Source organism: Ammodytes marinus (assembly GCF_949987685.1).
Source record: "Ammodytes marinus genome assembly, chromosome: 14".
Taxonomy (NCBI): Eukaryota; Metazoa; Chordata; class Actinopteri; order Uranoscopiformes; family Ammodytidae; genus Ammodytes; species Ammodytes marinus.
The window spans coordinates 25,641,890-25,661,541 of record NC_137218.1 but is presented as its reverse complement, the minus strand read 5'-3'; the positions used below and the strand labels follow the sequence as shown (position 1 = coordinate 25,661,541).

Here is a 19,652-nt window from a genome sequence, read left to right as displayed (position 1 = left end):
CTTATCCTTATGTTATCTTGTGTTCTTGTGCAGCATGTCAGCACTGTGAGACTGATGGGTTCATATGACTTGCCTGTGCGACTAGCAGTTGAAGGGCATGCTCAAAAGAGTGCATGAGTCTCTGCAGGGTGGCTGGATTGGTGATGTTGGCTTGGCACGCCCTCACCTCTGGCAGCTGCTTCATCTTCCCTGCGATCTGAGCCAAGACCTACAACACAGGACGGCATCGTCACGACCAGCACTTTAAAAATAGCTGCCGCATTTCACGGCCAGACTGTCTACCTTTTGAAACGGCGATGAAGAATACGATACACCCAAATCACAGGCTGATATTTGTTTCCACCGTACCAAGGCCCACCCACACAAATGTCTGGGCCCCTGTAAAGGTAGGGTCAATGGGTCCCCTTTCCTATGTAGCATTAAACTATTTTGAAAGGCATTTAGAAATATCTCCAATGACAAAATGACACAAACACAGAAAACAACTTACAAAAAAAAACAGCATTCAATCATCAATGCAATCTGCATGTATTGTATACATTACATGTATAACTGAAGCATATCTGTTTTAGACACATTAAAGCAAGGCACCAGAAGCACATAATGATAGAACACTCGTTTGGTTGACCTTTTTACTTCGCACACAAAGGTGGACAAAACTACTCATACTAATTTGTTGGAGTTGTGTCACTCCAACAGCATCGCATAGAGGCTCAGTCCTCGTCGCAGCAAACAGCCCTTTTGGTTCTCTGTATGTCATTCCCCCTCTCTAACCCTAACCCTAGTAGCTGGGCCCTAGAAAGCTTTTCCACTCCCCCCCCCCCCACACACCTTATGAGCAGCCCTGACCCGTACCTCTCTGCAGTCAGTGAAGAACTTGTGTAGCTGGTGTGAGGCTGCCAGCATCTGTCTGCGGGTCTCCATCAGCTCCAGTAGATCGGCCCACGACTCATTGAGTCCGTCCTTCCACTCGGCGATGGTCGCCGCGTCTGAGTGGCCGCAGTCGATCATTTCATTCACCATTTTGTTGACCTGCTCCATGCGCTGCTGCCCAACGCTGTTTGTCTCTGAGGCAAACTTAGTGAATCTCTCCTGGAGCACCTGAAACACATACAACCACACAACACTGCAGGGACCAGATGCAGTAATATGAATAAAGGTGGAGTCAGTGATTCTGATTCTCTTTTTGTCAGATCAGTGAATAACTCCTCATGACTACCTGTCTGTACAGTGTGGACACTGAAAAAAATTCAATGTTAATAAAACAGCCTTTAGTCTGTAAATGTGCATGGTGCTATACTGCGGTGAGCATAAGTATTCTGCTAATTATGCTTTCTCCCATGCTCACTCTTCTGTCTTCTAGCCCGTGACCCAGAAATCAACGATTCAAACCCTTAAAAGCGACTCTGAGGAAGAGGAGCTAGGGTCCACAGGTGTATCCCATCATGAAGTTGTGTTGATTTAATGTGCTGTGGTGAGGTCTGATTGACTTGTGTATTTGACATCAACTTGCCAAAGGGACTAAAGATGGAAACAAGCTACTGGCTACAATCTTGCATATTTACAATACATCATGTAAAAGTTCATCATTATACACTGTTCCTTTTTTTAAATGTAAATGAATGAATATCTGAAATCTGAAATAAATGACTGTTAAATTTAAATATCTCCTGTGGTGTGCAGTGCAGCAACTAAAACCCTGTTAATGGACTTACCGTGACTTCCTCCAGGTCTTGGCCCAGGTCAGTGGAGCTGGCCACGGTCTCCCGCTCAGTAATCCACTTCTCCAACTCCTCCACATCTTTGTTGAGCTGATAAAGCCAATACTGCTGCTCCAGCTTGGTCTTCCTGTGCTCCACCATGTCCTTCAGAGACACATACAGGCGGTCTATGTGGGACTGCTGCTTGGTGATCTGACTACTGTTGACAATTGAGAGAGAAAACAAAATGTTACTACCGTCTACCATCAAGATGAGCGCTGACAATGCCACTCTCAACCCATTTCTTTTCTTGGGGCTATGTGTGTGTGCTTTGTGAGTGCACTTTGTGATGGCGGATCATGCCACACCTTTCTGGGTGTCCAAGTTCCCGTAGATGCTGGCACTGCTGGGATAACATGCCCACTGTCTCCGCGTATGTTTCCACCGTTTGCTCCAAAGCCAGGTGGGCCTTTAGCAGCTGCAGGGTGCTCGCCTCGTCCTGACAAGTATCAGAATAACGTAAGGATATAGGTTTTACATGTTTCTCTTGGGGTTTATACCAACAAATACCACAGGGTTTCCCCCAGTGTATTCCAGACATGGCCGCCTGCCATGCCTAAATTGACCATGGTCATGTCAAGCGTGGTTCATCTCTTTTTAACACACACCACAGACGCGCAATGCAGAAAATAGGGTAATTGGCTAGTGTACATACTATATTTATTTTTTATATTTTATACTGTATGCATCTTTATATTCTTATGTTTTAAATTGAGAAATACATATTTCAAACTATCATCTCAGTATTCCCTCAAAAACCAAGCAATTACTTTTCATTCTCCACTATAATCGCAATCACTCCAATTTCACCAAATCGTGCAGCATCATTTGCCACCATGCCTGACAACTTTTTCTGGGGGAAACCCTGCTACCCGTATGACGGTCACTCAGGGCTTATCCGTACCGTGCCTTTTTCCTCATTGACCAGATGGAGCTTCTGGCCAGAGAGCCAGGACTCCACTTTAGCCGCCTCACTGGTGTACTGCTGGGACTGCAGTGAAGCGTCCAGCATCACCGACCTCCTCTCCGTCTCCAGATGCAAAACCTCCCACAGCTGGCGGACATGCCCCGCGCCTTCACGCACAAACTCCACCTCGGGAGTTCTCAGGGACGCGATGATCCCCGCCCGATCCAGGACCTCCTCTACACGAGCCCGCCGGCCGGTCAGCTCCCTCTGGAGCGTCTGGAGGACCAATAAGAGGTTAGAGTACCCCAGACTGAGCGTTGGCCAAGGAGGGACATTTCAGCTGAGCAGCATGGCCAGAGGAAGTCATCTTTGACACTTACCTGGTTCTTTTTCACATGCTGCTGTACACTCTGGAGGTTAGTCCCATAATCCTTACAGGAGGCCAAGGGGAGCCTCTCCTGAATCCACAGCTATCAAGGAACCACAGTCAGCTCATTATATCTTTCAGAATGTGTACGTATGGATCTATGTTCAGTATCACACGTGGAAACCGTGGGCAAGACACAAGTGCTTTTCATGATGCTTTAAAATAAGGGTACATTAACTAACAGTTAGTTGATGCTTAATACGCATTCACTAACCAATAGCTAACAGTTGACTAATGTGTCTAGTAATCATCTACTAATGGTGTTTGTGTAAGGTATTAATAATCAAAATTATTGTTATAAATATGCTTTTATTCTTTAATACTATGAATAAAGCATTAACTAACATTTATAAATACAATAATAAGCATTCATTAACTGCTCACAAATACTATTAACATGTATTAATGGTTTACATGTTAATTAAGGTATAATGTAATTAGTGAATGATTGATTAATAAAGATGTTAATTAACAAGGTTTGCCTGTTCCTTTATCTTCATACTCACTTATAGTCTATCCCTTACGTAACACTTCATGAATGTATAAGACTGCTGAATAAGGAGTACTAATCTATTAATAACCATGTATCTGTGCTCTTTGTGAACCTTGGTTCATGCTTATCAATGCTTGTCAAGCATTAACCAACCGTTATTAATGTAACCTTATTGTGAGGTGTTATCCTTTAGTTTCTGAATTTTGAATCCTGATTCTTAAATAACACAACACCATAAATGTTTCCTATATACTATGATAAATGCACAAGAGGACGAAAATAAGTGAAAACTCACTATCTCGTCCTCCAGGTCCTGGGCCACTTGGTGCATCTCTTTGGAAGCGAGCAGGATGCGGCGTCTCTCCTTCAGGGGCTCAATGAGGCGCACAATGCGGGTCTCCACCTCGCCTGACTGCTCACCGCCCTGACTGTCCCCCACCATCAGGCCTCCGCGCTGGGGTAAGCACACCCCCTGCACGCTGCCAAGCTCTCCTGCATCCTTGTAAAAGTCCCCGATCTGAGACTCCATAGCCTGGAAGAGGGAAGGTCATGTGAGGGATGGACCAATACAGTCCACATCAGCTGTCTTCCTATCAGAACATTTCAGGGTTATGTAATGGGTTGCCTCACTTTGGGGGGGGGGGATATGGTGCATTTTATTTTTGTTAATGCCACTGAACCTCATGTTTTAGAACACGTCACAACAGCGGCTTCTGTGGCCACATGTCAGAGCTGGGGAGAATTACATAAACAACAATAAGCTGAAGTTTGCAGTCTGCCAAATGCATTAGGGGCAGATTAGAGAGTTTCAGTCATACAAACATTTGTCATGGACAAGTGGCTGGGAAATTGTCCCTGTGGTTTAGTTAAATGCCAAATGTCAAAGGACCAGGCATATACTTTAATGTTTCCATGTACGGTAATACTGCTACATTATACTTCTACATATAAGCGAACAGTGTACCTCTTACTCCCCTACATTTATTTTACAGCTTGACCCTGAATTGTGTAATTCTGCACAATGAGTATTTTTTCACTTTTTAAACATTTAACTGCTAATACTTTTGAATTGTGTACTTTGTAACTAAAAGTTGTGTTCTTATTACCTTTAATTAACTAAAAGATTTCAATATTTCCTTTGCCACTGCCGAAGCCCAGTTAAAAAGATAAAAGATTGTACTGTAACTAACCACTATGGTAAAAGTGCTGGCTAGTTGGTCTGCACAGAAAACATACTGGGCAAAAAACTTTCGAACCCATTTATCCTCGAAGGTTTCATTTCACTTATATATAATTGTCATAGGACTTGACTAGCGAAATGCATGGTGGAGAGCAGATGATGCTCAGATGGGAGAGCCTGGAGAGCATTTGGACTTGCCTGGAATTTTTGGAGTTGCTCGTTAAAGGTGGGCAGATGGTGTGCCTGCTCCAACTGTGGGGGCTGCTGCTCCAGGTTGGAGAGCTGGTTGTCCAGGTCCGAGTAGCTTTTCATGGCCGGCTCAGGCTTGTTGTTCTCAAAGAGCTGGCGGGCCTTGGCCTTGGTGGTGCTCTCCAGGTCCGACCAGCACTCCCTGATCTCCTCCAACTTCTGCTGCACCACCGGACGCAGCTCCGGCTTCTCCTGGATCAGCTCCTGGCCCTCCTGGAGATTAAAAAAAAGTCATTCTGTCATTGTTAAAGATGCAGTGTGTGTGTTTTGGTGACATTTAGTGGTGAGATTCTAGATTGCAACGCCCCCTTTGCTTACCCCCTACCATTGGGAGAATTTCAAGAAGCTACGTTGGTCTTCAAGGACAATAAGCTAGTTACTTAAGATGGCATCATCCACCACTGCCACATTTTTACAATATCAAGTGTTGAGGTGAAGATGTATTTAGCTATTTATTCTATAGTACCTCTTCGGCCATTAAGTTTGTCCATTCTGTGCTACTGTAGAAACATGGCGTTGCCCCGCTCCTACGTAGATATAAAAGACTCATTTATAGGTTTAAAAAATATATATTAAACAATAATTTAACCATACTTATATATTAATTAATATTACATTCCATTTCCACCAAGTCTGTTCTGAAAAACGACGATTCCCTTCACACACTGCACCTTAAAGGACCAATCTTTAAACTGACAATGTAAACAGTGCATAACACATCAGATTAGTCAAAATCATACCATTGACATACAGTAAATGTGGCTCAGGAGATAGAGTGGGTCATCCATTGATCACAAAGTTGGCACTGAAGCCCAAACCCTATGATAAGCCAGCAACCTGCATACCTGGCTGCAATCCGTGTGTGCATAAATGAATGCATTAGTGGCAACAACCTTGTGACGCTCTACTTAATTGTAGCCAATCACTTAATGAAGTCGCCATGTATTTTCTAACATGTTAAACCTTTTTGAAAATGACATTGTGTGTTGGACTGCCATTTCTGGGCCGAGTGCCTCTTTGCCTCTTGCTCGTATACACTCCTATAATGTCAGCTTTTGCTTCAAGGAAGGGTTCTCATGGGCTGAGATAATTGCTGCTTCACTTGGTACCAGAAATCTGTAAACTGCACTATTGCTGTCCACCATTTTAGATTTCAAGTGAAAAGAAAAATCTCTTTCTAAAATCGAAATACACACTAATTTCATCTTTGGCAATTGTTAAACTTAAAAATCAATTGCATTTCAAAAGCAGCACTATTAGAAATGTACTCACGCGTATACCGAAACACATCAGGCTATTCTAATCTATGAACCTGTGGATCTTGTTTTTTTTCAGTTGTATCCACCAAAAATAGCTTGGGAAAACACAGCTCCATGCCAAAGCTAGCGCCACATTGCTTGCAGAGTGGCAGGTGTACTGTATGGAGAAAAATTCTGGCCTTGGGCTGACCTAAAAATCATGCATGGCAAGTCTAATAAAGCCCTGGTTCTGTCCTTTGCCTGAGCTCTTCCTTTTCCCCCTAAATCCTGGGCTTTATTCATGACGTGATGTGGATGAGGAGATGCGGAGAGATAAAAGCTTGTGGCATTTTCCATGGTGTCTGTGAAGCTCTTCCCCTGAAATAGATGATAACCGCTCTCCTCCCATACCTAGACTGAGGGCTGAGGAGGTCTTTTCCTTTTTATGTCAAAATGTTCGATCATTTTGCATCAGACTCACAAACACGGGGGGCCTTTGTTTAATTGAAACCTCATATTTTAAGACGCAAGCATTTATGCTCCACAATCTCCTGTTCTATATGATAATGGGTGTAGCTTCTCTTATTTACTTTCTAAAATCTGCCTCTTCAAACATAGAGCTGGACCTATATCCTATGGCTTTCATAATGCAGTGCTGCATTCCTCCTCTTGGCACAGGCTCTCTCTGCTTAACTGCTGCTAGCGCTCTCTCCCTCACATCCCTTTCTCTCTCTCGCTCTCGCCTATCTTTCCTCACCCTCGCTCTCCCTCTCATAATGCAGAGCCAGCAGAAAGCAGGTCTCTCTCTCTCTCTTTCTCTCTCTCTCTCTCTCTCTCTCTCGGCTTCACTGACACACAGAGTGAGGCAGAGGGAAAGGCAGAGTAAAGAAAGAAGGGAAGCGAAAAAGGAGGAGGAATCAAAGGTTTCTGGAACAGGAATGAGGCTGCGGGTGTGCCGGGCTATGCTACAGCCTGGGCACAGTTGGATCCAAAGGGCATCTGTGAAGTGAATTTGGGAGGCAGTCATGGCTGACATAGTGCGATATTTTAATGGCTACCACGTATGAATCATGCTATTATGGCAGTATTGTGTTGCCAAATTCTGCAGGCTTCCTCGTAACGCTGATGCAGCATTGTGAAAATAGTGGGTGGGATTAAAGGGCTCGTTTAATGCTACTGGCACAAACAACAATGTATTCACACCTACGGTATTGCACAAAAGTAACACTATGCAACTTATGCTATCATCTGCAAAACAGTGATGGTAAATCAATAGAAGTAAAACATCCTCTCACAAAGAACACGTCCAAACTGGAATTTACAAAGAGTCATAGACATAGTGCTGCATATGTCACAAAATGAAGATGCCAGATTCCACCTTGGATGCCATGTTGTCCCTTCAGCCACAATGCAACACTAACACTATGTATTGCTGACACGTCAAACCGGCAAACTGTCTTACTTATAGAGGATGTGACAATATTGACAATTCTGGATTTTTCCCTGTTGATACAACTTTCAGATGTGACATACGCTAAAAAGACTTCAGCAGTATCATGCAGTCATGAGCTTTTATTAATATTTTATATATTTACTATATATACTATATACTGTATTTTCAAAACACATGAAAATTAGTACATGATTAAATGCATTCTACTATTTCTAATAAAGGCGAAATAGTCTTTACTCTACATGGTTGGCATGCAATGCTAGCAGCATGTTCTGTCTGAACTTGCCATTGCCATTAAGAGAGAAATCATTGATTTAACACTGTACCATGCTGTTATATTTCCTTTCCCTTTTATAATAGTGGTCACAACAGCATCCAGTTAGGCCTATTAAAAATATGCTTTCATGGGTTTTGATGGTGAAATTGGACATTAGCCACAACAGTGGATTTTATAAAAAAAAAAAAATAGGCTAATATTTGTAGCATATTTTATAAAACATTCTTTAAATAATACTGTAAATCATTTGATTAATTGGTTTGTTAAAAATATATTTATCATGTATACAGGGGAAAAAGTCCTGACTGCGTTTGTTGTTATTCATGCATGAAGGGGCAACATGGACATTTATTTACAATGCTTTATGAGCAGGTATAATAAGAATTTAATTTTGATTCAGATTTAACCTATTTCCTTACCCGGTTGAATAAAGGTTAAACAAAAAAAAACACACATGTAATATGAAAAATAGCAACTTCTGAAAAGTTATGCGGTGTAGTGACTTCATGTTAGTTTTAGAATAGATTTTCCTGTTTATTGGTAAAAATATACAGTGAAAATAGTTATTAAAGGTACAGTGTGTAAAATGACTTAATGATAACTTTTTAGCACCCTCTAATGGTAAGATCCCCTTGCTAATCCCTCCCTTTGGGATCATTTATAGAGGCTACAGTGGCCTTCAAGGACAAGAAGCTAGTTACTAAAGCATTAGTCTGACTAACTGGATGTAGTCAACAAGTATCACACTTGCGACAGATAATTTTGCCAAACTCCTCCCCTTCCCCTTCTTCTTTCCTTAAAGATCCAAGGAAACGATGTAGCATGTGTCCACCACTGCTTCAAGATCAAGTAGATGTGAGCTAACTAATTGTGCAAATATGATGTCAATGTTGTTTGTCAAACAATAAGATGATGCATATGATCATAGTACAGATTTACTTTGTGAATTATAATCCTTGTTTATTGGAATGAATGCCTGACATTATAACATATGTAATGTGCAGCATTATATGAAATAATTGGACATTTAATCCAAGCTTTTACAATATCAAGCTTCAGCATCGTCTCTACTTAATGTGTTAAATAATGAGTGTGCAAATCCCATGAAAATACTAAAACCAACATGAAATTGATCCCACTAACAACAAGTAGTAGCCGTAGCCTTATACAGTGGCGTATTGCTTTGGTGCCATAGCTGGTTATTTAGGAACATTATTGTCCACACCTAGGGAAATAGTCTTTTGCTTTTACCACGTCTTTAAAAATGACACCAGACAATCCGTGAAGTCAGACAATTAGACGCAGCACTGACAAACAGCATTACCTTTAAAAAGCTTGAATACAGATTTTAACAAAAAAGTAGAGAGGGGCTTTCAGACTTAGTTTGAAATGATAATCCATATGGAAAACACTGTATACACAAACCTGCTACAACCCTCTCAAGATTGCCAAATGTAGTGCTGAAAATAGCCCCCAACAAATGCACAGTTTTCACCTCTTTGCCCAATGTTAACTCAAACTAAAGGGTCTGGCTATTTTAGGAAATTGAAAGACAAGAAAGTGTACTGTATATTTGTGACCCCTTTTTTAAGATGGGTTATGCTCCTTGTTGGACAGAATAGGCCTTTTTCACAGCAGACATCTTGACTTGAGCAAAACCATAGGTATTGCTATTGATATTGTTTTTTTTTTCTATCAGTAAGTCATGAAAGTGATGGTAAGTCAGCATGCTATTTAACCCTGAAACTGAAGCAGCTAAATGGAATGTTTGGGATGTATTACTTTATCATGTAATTTATTGACAATGAGAAAGTATAGAATAATGCCAGCTAAATACGCATTGGCAATGCTGAATGACTGTATGGAAGTGAAGCAAGCAATCCCTGAGAAGTTGGCAGCATGTATTTACAGCACAGTAATAAGATGGTAATATTGGGATAATAAAGAGTTAATACATATGTCATAACATGGAACTTCCGAAGTTATAACTACCTAATAGCTTGGCAATAACGATGGGCATATCAGGGTAATATTTGACCAGATTCTATGTAACAGGGTTATAAATGCATTAGATGGAGACAAGTTAAAACTATTTGGCAATAGTCCAGTAATACTTTGGTAACATGCCAATATGGCAATCAATAAAAATATGTTCATTTTGCAGTTTGAAATGTAAAATACGTACAGTCACAGTGTAAATAGTTTGAATATGTTTAGTGTAATGTGGGAAATTAAATAGAAACATTTATTGTTGCATTTTGCAGCAGTTATCCATAACCTAGAAACTACCAGTTGAGTTTTCTGGTAAGAAGTCGCAGCAATCATTTGTACAGGATTACCTTGACATTAAAGAAGTGTGTTTGGAACAAAAGGTGTGGATGAATTTCAGCATTATAATATGGCAATTACCTATTTTGATTTCCAAGAGGTCTCATGTATCCAAAATCTGTTCTGCTAAAACTTTGGACTATAATATGATTTAACAATGAAATAAAGATGTTAACTCAAGCTTTATCCAACATTTTTGGTTTCTAAAGGAATAGTTCAACATTTTGAATTGTTTGCTTTGTGCCTCACTCTCAGGCTCAAGAAAAGGCGATAGAAACCGTTCTGTTCAAAAACGCAAACTGTGCGTGCGTTTTTGATACATAAATGGACATAGGTCTCTCATCCAGGTTAGCTTAGCTCAAACACTGGTAGTCAAGGGGAGCAGGTCAAAAGATTAACTTTGCCACATTACTAAAATAAATCAAATCAGCTTTATTTGTATAGCCCAATATCACAAATAGACATTTGCCTCAGTGGGCTTCACATTACATACAGTATGACACCCTCTGTCCTCAGACCCTTAGCTCGATTGAGAAAAAAAATCCCAGGAAAAGCAAACTGGAATAAAAATGTTTAGAAATCAAAAAAAAAAGAGAGTGACAGAGGAAGGGATTTGTCTCCCAGAACGGACATCGTGCAATAGATGTCACGTGTAGAAAAAAAAATTGTCCTGTGTGCTTACCTAGTTACACAGTTTAAAATGACCTAACGTGTAAAATATAGAGCGCAACATAACGTGGTAAATAAACAAGTCCCATCAAGCACACAGGCGCGTTAAGTGATGTTGTAAAGTTTATATGTTGACCTGCTCCCCTTGACTACCAGTGTTTGAGCTAAGCTGCCCTGGATGAGCCTCCTTTGCCTATTTCTGTATCAAATATAAAAAGGTTACCCTATTCATCTGCAGTGACTCGCCTTAATTTGGACTGTTGGAGAGGGGCAACTTAATATGAATATAGTTTCATCATTTTTTATTCTGAAAAATCAACATTCATATCTATATCTATCATATTCTAAATCACTGTAAAAATGTATTGGGTAGTCGATTGATAGGCCTGTAGTGTCCAGAGATTTGTGTCTCTTTCATCTGTCAGGGTTTTGACTGTGGTTCTGTCTGTGTGTTTACCCAGCATTGACCCCTGAGCCCCATGGTAAGGGCTTGGCACAAGGTCAGCGGAGAGTCCTCTGGTTGTAACAGAGAGAGTCACCCACAGATCCCCAACACATGCACAGACAGGCCCGGTGCTGCTGTGAGCCTGGCCTTCATGTGCTGAGTAAGTACTGAGAGAAGAGAACAGAGAGGTGAGGGGGCCGAACAAAACGGGAACCCTTCCAAAAGGACGCACAGTTCTCCATCACGGCAGGACGCCGCGTCATCTTTTCTCTCTCCGTCTCTCAGGTAACGATAGACAGAGCGATGGGGGTGGATTAGGTGATGTAAGTTGGGCCTTTTAAGACACCAGTGTCTCTGTAAATGACCGTATACGGGGCCTAGTACACCAAAATCATGTCAGTCAGCACAGGGGAGACAACCTCTTTGGGAGCAGCCATCTTCTGCACTCTCTGTCAATCCTTTCAGTGGATTTATCTGGTATTTGGCACCAAAGCGAACACAAAAAAAAAACACGCTGACGATTCACTAAAGCAGTATCCTGTTTCAGTCCGTTTTCATTTCAAGCTGAGATGTCATTCTGGGCAGAGGACCTCTCCGTGTCTGTCCGTGTGGAGTCACGTGATAGGCTAACCATCGACTACAATCTCGTAATAAATCTGGAAACATGAAACATTCAAAATTTGTGATGGGGAATTGAAGAAGCATATCACGTCAGCTGCGTTGCCACTGGTTCAATCCTGGATATGCGTTGCTTGTTGTACCCTCTCGACTTTTCCTCATATTTGTAGGCTATCCCGTAAAGCCCAAAAAAAAACACTCTGGGTTACACTGCCCTGATTGGTCACAGGACATGCCCTGGCAAGGCACTCTTTCCAGCCACAGTGGAGCTGCCAAATAAAATTTCTAATGTGCTAAATATAGTTGTTCATTGAATTCAATAAAGAAAAGTTCAAGAGCTTTGAAGGGTTTTAAATGTATCCATGCAGTCATATAGAAAGGTTAACTTGTCAGTGAACCGTGACAATAAAACTTTAAATGCAGAGTAATTAGTTATTTTATTTTAGCAGTGTCATTGATCCACCATCTGATAATCTACCAATATAATGTTCTGCTTATATAATTGCTTATCTTTTATGGTGAGACACTGCAGGTAATATGTTTAACTTAAAGATATCATCATCAAACATTGCCAGTTGATTAATTACATATAAAGTATTATTTATTGTATAAAATAATTTGAATCTCTTCATAGAACAACAAATCTAAGAGTTAATATCTGTATTTCATTTTTACAACATATTATTGTCAAGGTTTTTACTGAACAGATTTCATAGCCTTTTTTCATTTTCTAAATCAAAAAATAATATATAAAATGTATCACAAATCAGACAATTGACAACATGTGAAGTTTATGAACATATCCTTTTGTAACAACCTTCATGAAAGTGGAAAGTGGTAAGAATGATTTGGAACGTTTAGTTGATTTAAGTGTTTTAGAAGTTAAGATTTTTGGTTCACACTAATCTAATGTTGAGATGATTGCTGTTAAAGATGGTTGTATAGGAGAAATATACCAATCCAAACAGACAACGTTTAGTCAAATAAACACTTAATGTACGTTTTGGAAATTAAAGAAATAATAGACAAAAATCTCTAAATTGACCAGTGCTTGAAAAAAATCATGTTTTTGCCTGCAGTGTATTGCCTTAAGAATTTCTGAAAATGTCTTTAAATTCTCATCATCAAACTAAACACACAACATTCAGCAACTGAGGTGCACAAACATAGCTAATCATTGAGGTGATTCAGGATGGCCAACAACAAAAAATTAAAAAAGGATCATATGATACATTGATATACTGCTTCTACACCTGGGCTGCAATTAAACAATTTGTATTACGAATGACAATTCTTTTCTTCTGTTTTTCAGATATCAGAGATAAACAATTGTCTAAAGGCTCAAGTTGGTCTTAAAGTTTCTGTTTTTTTCTAACAGTCCCTAACCCTAACCCAAAGATAATTACAATATATAAAGTGAGAGATAGAAATTGGGATAGAAAAGCAGCAAACATATGAAAAGCTGGAACCATAGAATGGTCTAAATAATTGAATGAATGGATTATTAAAACCAGTTACTGATGAATTTTCTGTCAATTAATGGTTTCAGTGCTACATCATAGGAAACAAAATAAAAAAAAAATAGTAAAAATAGATATAACAAATGATATTTGTTTTAGGTAAAAGTGATTGGCTTTTTTTGGATTTGATTCTCTCGTTATCATTGTCTTGTAATATGTATTTTACAATCAATACGAAAGCAAATAGCTATTGATGTTTCATTTCAAATGAATGAAGAAGTATAATGCACTCATGCGTGACTAACTGTAACTGTAACTGTCAGACAACATTTAATCTTTCAAAGTTCCCATCATTAATTTAATGCACTGTATTGTTCAACTGACAATATTCAAACAATCAAATATCCTCCACTACTAAGCCTAAGGACTTAACACCGCTCAGCCTGTAAACATTTAAACAATGTCTCTCGAAAAGAAATAATAAATCCAGAGTTGTCCATTAAAAGCACAAACCTATCTGCACACACACATTGATTAGTATGCAGAAGACATTTATTTGCCCTTTTGAGGTGGGGGCATGCTGGCTTAATGAAAGGTGTAGACCATAGCATGATAATCCTAAAATACATTTAAAACATGGATAACCAAGATGGCTATACAGAACTTGTCTTCATGGTCCATGGTTATAATTAGTTGCACTGCTGTCTTATGAATATTTAATAATACTGTATATACTATAAAAAGTAATGTGTCAAAATCTATACACTTTAATGAATGTCCTAATGTACTCAATACAAAATTAATAATTAAAACACTTGGTAATTTCAACAAACCCTCGCAGGATATTATCAGAGATGTAAATACACTGTATCAAGGTTACCAAACATGTGACAAGGAGCCACACTAGTACAGGTAGAGGACTGATGGGAGCCTCTTAATTGCTTCTAGACATGAAGTTTGGGTAAGGAAACAAAGTATGGAATTGCCAAAAACAATGTTTTAGTTATTTAATAAACAAGTAATTTGATCAATAACCTGTCTTCAGTTTTAAAGCATACGTATCAAAGGAGGTCACACTGTGCTGACCAACATAGATACACTATAGATGTTTACTCAATGCACAATTCTAAATTATAAGCAAAGGTAATGGTTAAAGCAAACTTCAATGAACTAAGTCTTAAATGCACTTGTGTTGTCATATTCTTGTCATCAGCAGCGGTGACAAGTGAATTATCTGAAAATCTCGCAGCCCAGAATACAGCATACAGTATGTGTGACTTAAACTGGCCAAATGTGATGTACCATAAGCAGAAATGGAGTTTCGCCCAATTTACATCTGGAGAGCCCACCTGAGCTTCACCGAGGCAGAGGGCATGTAGAACATTCTGTGTGTGGATGGTGGGACGTTGCTCTGTCGGAGGAGCAAAGCATGATGGGAAAATTGGGTAAAAAAAAATGAGAATGTTGTCATGATGGGCACTGACCCTTACATCAGCTGTGGGTTTCCCAACAGATACCATTGGTAAACGTGCAGAATGATAAGGAATAGGCATGCATCTGTATGTTAGGCCCAATTTACTGCTGCAAGGGGTTTATGTGTCCTCTAAATGATTCACTGTAACCTCCATAGCTGAGCAATGGAATTCAGACAGTATAACCTCTGTGTGAAAAGACCATAGAAGAACCACATGCAGGGATCGCACCACCTGTGAACCGGAATACAACGCGGCCGCTGTAGCCATGCTGTAACCTTGAGAATGTAATGCAGGACGTCCTCGAGCCAAGTGATGAAATGAAAGCTGAGTGATGACATCTTTTCCCCACTTTCACCTATTCCATTTTGCTGCCACCACCACACCCACATCCACACTGTGTCTCAGTCATGTGCTCTCTCTTTAGCATGGCACCCTCATCCCCCACCCACCCACCCCCCCTCCTCCCCCATCCCCGACTCACCTGCTCTGCCAATCTGACCTCCCTACTCCCCTATCCAACCCTCCATGCATCATGCCCTGGTCGCCTCTCACTCACCTGTTCTATCTTGGCCAGCCATTCCTTATTGCGGGCCAGTTCCGCCATAAAGGCCTGGTGCTTCAGCCACTTCCTGTGTAGCTTTTGAGCCTCATCCCGCGCCGTGTCTCGGGCCATAAGCATCTTCTCTGTTCACCCGCTGTCCCAATCACTCAGCTATGGAAGACAAAAATAGCCACCATCAGGAGCCCAACGCTTTGAGCCAGCCCTTCTTTCTCCCCCCACCCACCCCTTTCCCACAGGACGTCCTGCCTGCCTCGACGCAAGAGCCACCCGCTCTGCTTCTGCTCTGCAGGGGCCTGGGTACCTGTGCTGTCACCAACCCACCCCAACCCCCCAACCAGACACCCTTCTTTCTGGAGGAAAAAAAAATCAAGATAAGCACCTCAGCAGCAGCAGTGGTAGCAATGGAAGCACTCAAGCCTTTCCTTTGGGTGGCCCCTGGGTCCTCATGCCCTACCGCTTCATGGGTCTTGCGGTGCTGATGCTGCAGTGCCTCTGCTAGCCAGTCTCAGTGAAAGGCAAAACAACCGGTGAAAATACAGGAAAATGCGCCAATGACAACACTCCTAAAAAACGACACACACATCCAAGATTCCTTGCCGGATTGTGGGTTCAATCTTCTCGCTTCCAAAATGTCGATTACAATCCAGCCATCAGCGAGGAGGGATGTAGATGTAGCATATAGCCAGAGAGGAATCTTTCAGCCAGCTGGGGCCAAAACCTGACCATCCAGCACTTGCCAGTCACCGGTCAATCTGTAGTCCTAGTCTAATGATGCTGTAGATGGCAGGAGGAGGAGGAGGTAGAGTTGGAGTGGGAGGAGCAGGGTGTATGGGGATGGATGCAGAGGCAGTGCAGAGGAGGCCGGATAACATAAGCTATCCGCTCCTGAAATGCATCCTTCCCCACCGCTGCAAAGATGCACACACACGCAGGCAGGCGGCTGTGAGAGATAGCAGCACACTATTTTTTTTCTCTCTCCTCGGTTCCCCTTTCCCGTGTGCCCGAACAGCTCAGCCGTGGTTGGTGCATGCTGCTGCAGTCCTCGCCTCTCAGCTACGCTCCCGTGTGTGCGTGCGTGAGTGTGTGTGTGCTTGCATGATTGTGTGTGTGAGTGTGTGTGTGTGTGTGTGTGTGCAATCACAATCAGCACTGCAGTGCCGGAGCAGAGAGAGAGAGAGAGAGAGAGGGATGGAGAGGGGAGGGGAGGAATGGGGGAGACAGGGAGGGAAAATGGAGGAAGGGGGAGCGCCTGAGCAAAAAAAAGAAGAATAAGAAGAGATGGAGAGCAGTAGTCAAAAGAAGGAAAAGATGGTTTTGGTGGGGGGTTAAGGGAACAGAGAAAAGGAAGAGAGAGCCTGCGTCATCCCTCAGTGTCACCAGGGACATTTCTCTGCACTAGAAATGACTGCACTCGGAGCGGGAGCAGGATTTGGGAAGGAGGGGGGGAGGTGTCGTTTTAAAACAGCTGAATGAGAGGGAAGGAAGGAGGATGCATGCACACATGGTCCACAGTGCAGCTGACTGATTCGGATCACTGTGCACTCTCCCTCTTTCAGGGAAAGGGACCTGCATGTGATCTCCCATGCTGCAAATATGTCAATCGGGGCGCGGAGGGTGCATACCTTTTATTGTGTACTTTGTCTAATACTGCTTCCTCAGATCTGAATTTCAGTGTTATTTGATCAAAAAATTTGTTTTGAGCTCAGTTCTAATTTTGAGTCTTCGTTTTTTCCTGCTGCACCATCAAACACATTTTTTTGATAAAACTGTTCTTTAAAAATACCAATTTTTACCAAATTGTATCATCACAGCCTCCTGGGTTGATTAAAGTTTCATGAGTAGAGGCTGAAGTGAAGCCCTACCCTAAAACCACCCAGTTTTGATGTTTAAGCTACTACGTATTCATCTCAATTCTTTTGGTCAGTTTAAAATTCAATATTATCAATAACACCTATTCGACCAGACATTCATAAGTATATAATAAAAGTAATTGACTCGTAGATTCTAATTTTTTCTCATTAAATCAGATGTGAAAATAGAGGAAATACCTGTGTTCACAAACATTACTGATGTAAACATTAGACATTTATAAAACATGAATCGTTTAGATAAGTTGCCTTGCTGTGTTTAAGGGCTGTCAATTAAATTGAGAGGTTTATATTCTTTGTTGTAATTTTTTTTTTTAAATCATTCAAATCAGTTCTGTATCTTCTAAATCAGATACAAAAGTGCTTAGTCTCATATTATTACGGGCAACCTGAGAACTGGACCGGGTAAGTGCTTGGGGTGTCAGGCGGGCAGCCAGGGAACTCTTACGGACGGCCTCGGGGCTAGGTTGCGGCGAGAGCAAGCCCCTTTTGGAGGCCGGCAACGACAAGGGAGGATCCTCTCGGGAAACACGTTGAGAGAGCTGACCCCCTCTAGAAGGCGAAAGAGGGCGGTCCCCCTATGGAAGGCGAATTGAGCTGGGATCAGGCCCCAGGAGAGCAGGACACAACTCAAGTGCAGTGAACTGCGGGATCGGAGTGGGCTTTGAGGCAGAACTGGGCTGGCTAGGAGTAGATTGTGGGACTGGAATTAACTGCTGAGCCAGACTGCAGGACTGGACTGGCGGCAAAGACTGGACCTCAGGCTGGGCCTCAGCTAGCTCGGCCAACTCGGGTTCTGGCTTGGTGCTGACTGGCTCAGCTGACCGTGAAACAGCCAGGAGGATGGCAGCCATGGCCAACTGGGAAACTTTGGGGCCCGGGGGAAGAGTCACTCGGGCAGTCACTGGGGAGATTGAAAGTGTGGTCTGCCAATGTGTCTCCTATTGGAGAATAGGCAGGTGGCTTGCTGTGGCTAGCTGGATGTCTAGGCTATTAGCAGCATGGCTAATCCTAAAAGCCAAGATGTTTCCGAGGATATTTTCTCCCCTCTCCCGAAATAAAGACGGGTCAACCGATAAATCACAAATAGTATTCAAAAAGTGCCGTTACTTCTGACATGTCCGGGCACCTCAAGAAGAAATACGGCATTGACCCCCATGAAGCAAGTGCCAACGTAAATGTTTCTGATGGCAGCCCCGCTTCGTCAAAAACATCAGCCCTGACCAGTTTTTTCCCACAAAAACTGAACCACAACTCCAAAAGAGCGAGAGTATCACAGTTGCCATTTCATTTGCAAAGACATGAGGCCGTACTGTGTCGAGAACACCAGCTTAATATGAGCTGCTTAATATTCTTGAGCCGTAATACACTCCTGAACAAAATCGGCGGAAAATTGCAAATATTTTCATTTTGCGGTGGTTGATCGTAACCAAGTTGTAAGTAGAGATTCAAAATGCAAACAGGAGCAAGAGACAAAAAACAAATTAAGCAATTTATTTTAAAAAATGAATTTAAATTAAATTTAAACTTGAACAGGCTGTTCATCAACTGATCAAAAGTTGAAGACCATAGCCTTAAAGACTCAAAATGTGTGCCAAAATCTGGCTTTCATGTCATGTTCTGTCAGACATTCACACTATCATGACCTTCTGATGGCGAAGGCAAAAAGGCTTTCTGTCTTTGCACGTGGCATGATTGTTTAGCTGCACAAGCAAGTCCTCTCGCAACGTGCAAGACACAGGCCATTCCTTGACCCAAATAAAGGCCCTAACTGATGCTGAGTACATCCCGATATCCATAAGACGGCATCTGCGAGAGAAAAAAACCTATTCAAAGACCACGTCTCCTCCCATGCCAAAAACTTGCCCGTTTTGACTTTGCAAGGGAGCACCATACACGGGAAATTGAAAGGTGGAAGAAAGTTTTATTCTCTGAAGAGAAAACATTTAACCTAGAAGGTCCTGATGGCTTCCAACGCTACTGGCATGACAAGGAGCTCCCACTAGAGATGTTTTCTACGTGGCACAGTAGAGGAGGCTCCATCATGATCTGGGGTGCTTTTTTCTTCAATGGAACAATGGTGCTCCAAGTTGTGCAGGAGCGTCAAACGGCGGCTGGCTATGTGGAGATGTTGCGGTGGGCATCCCTCTTGACTGAGGGACCTTGTCTGTGCGGAGATAGCTGGGTCTTTCAACAGGACAACACTGCAGTTCACATCGCCCAGCTGACGAAGGCCTTCTTTC

The 19,652-nt window shown here is 41.9% G+C and overlaps 1 protein-coding gene across 1 annotated transcript; it reads right to left on the bottom strand.

Annotated features, from left to right (window-relative positions):
• Positions 1-37: 37 nt before the first annotated feature.
• Positions 38-17,605, bottom strand: LOC307261060 (spectrin beta chain, non-erythrocytic 4-like; the record flags this gene model as incomplete). The annotated part of the gene is made up of 10 exons (XM_080041497.1): positions 38-208; positions 856-1,101; positions 1,716-1,920; positions 2,069-2,199; positions 2,665-2,943; positions 3,048-3,137; positions 3,883-4,119; positions 4,966-5,229; positions 15,536-15,663; positions 17,590-17,605. The coding sequence occupies 10 exons, from the start codon at positions 17,603-17,605 to the stop codon at positions 38-40; spliced, it is 1,767 nt and encodes a 588-aa protein (XP_079897623.1).
• Between the last annotated feature and the right edge of the window lie 2,047 nt (positions 17,606-19,652).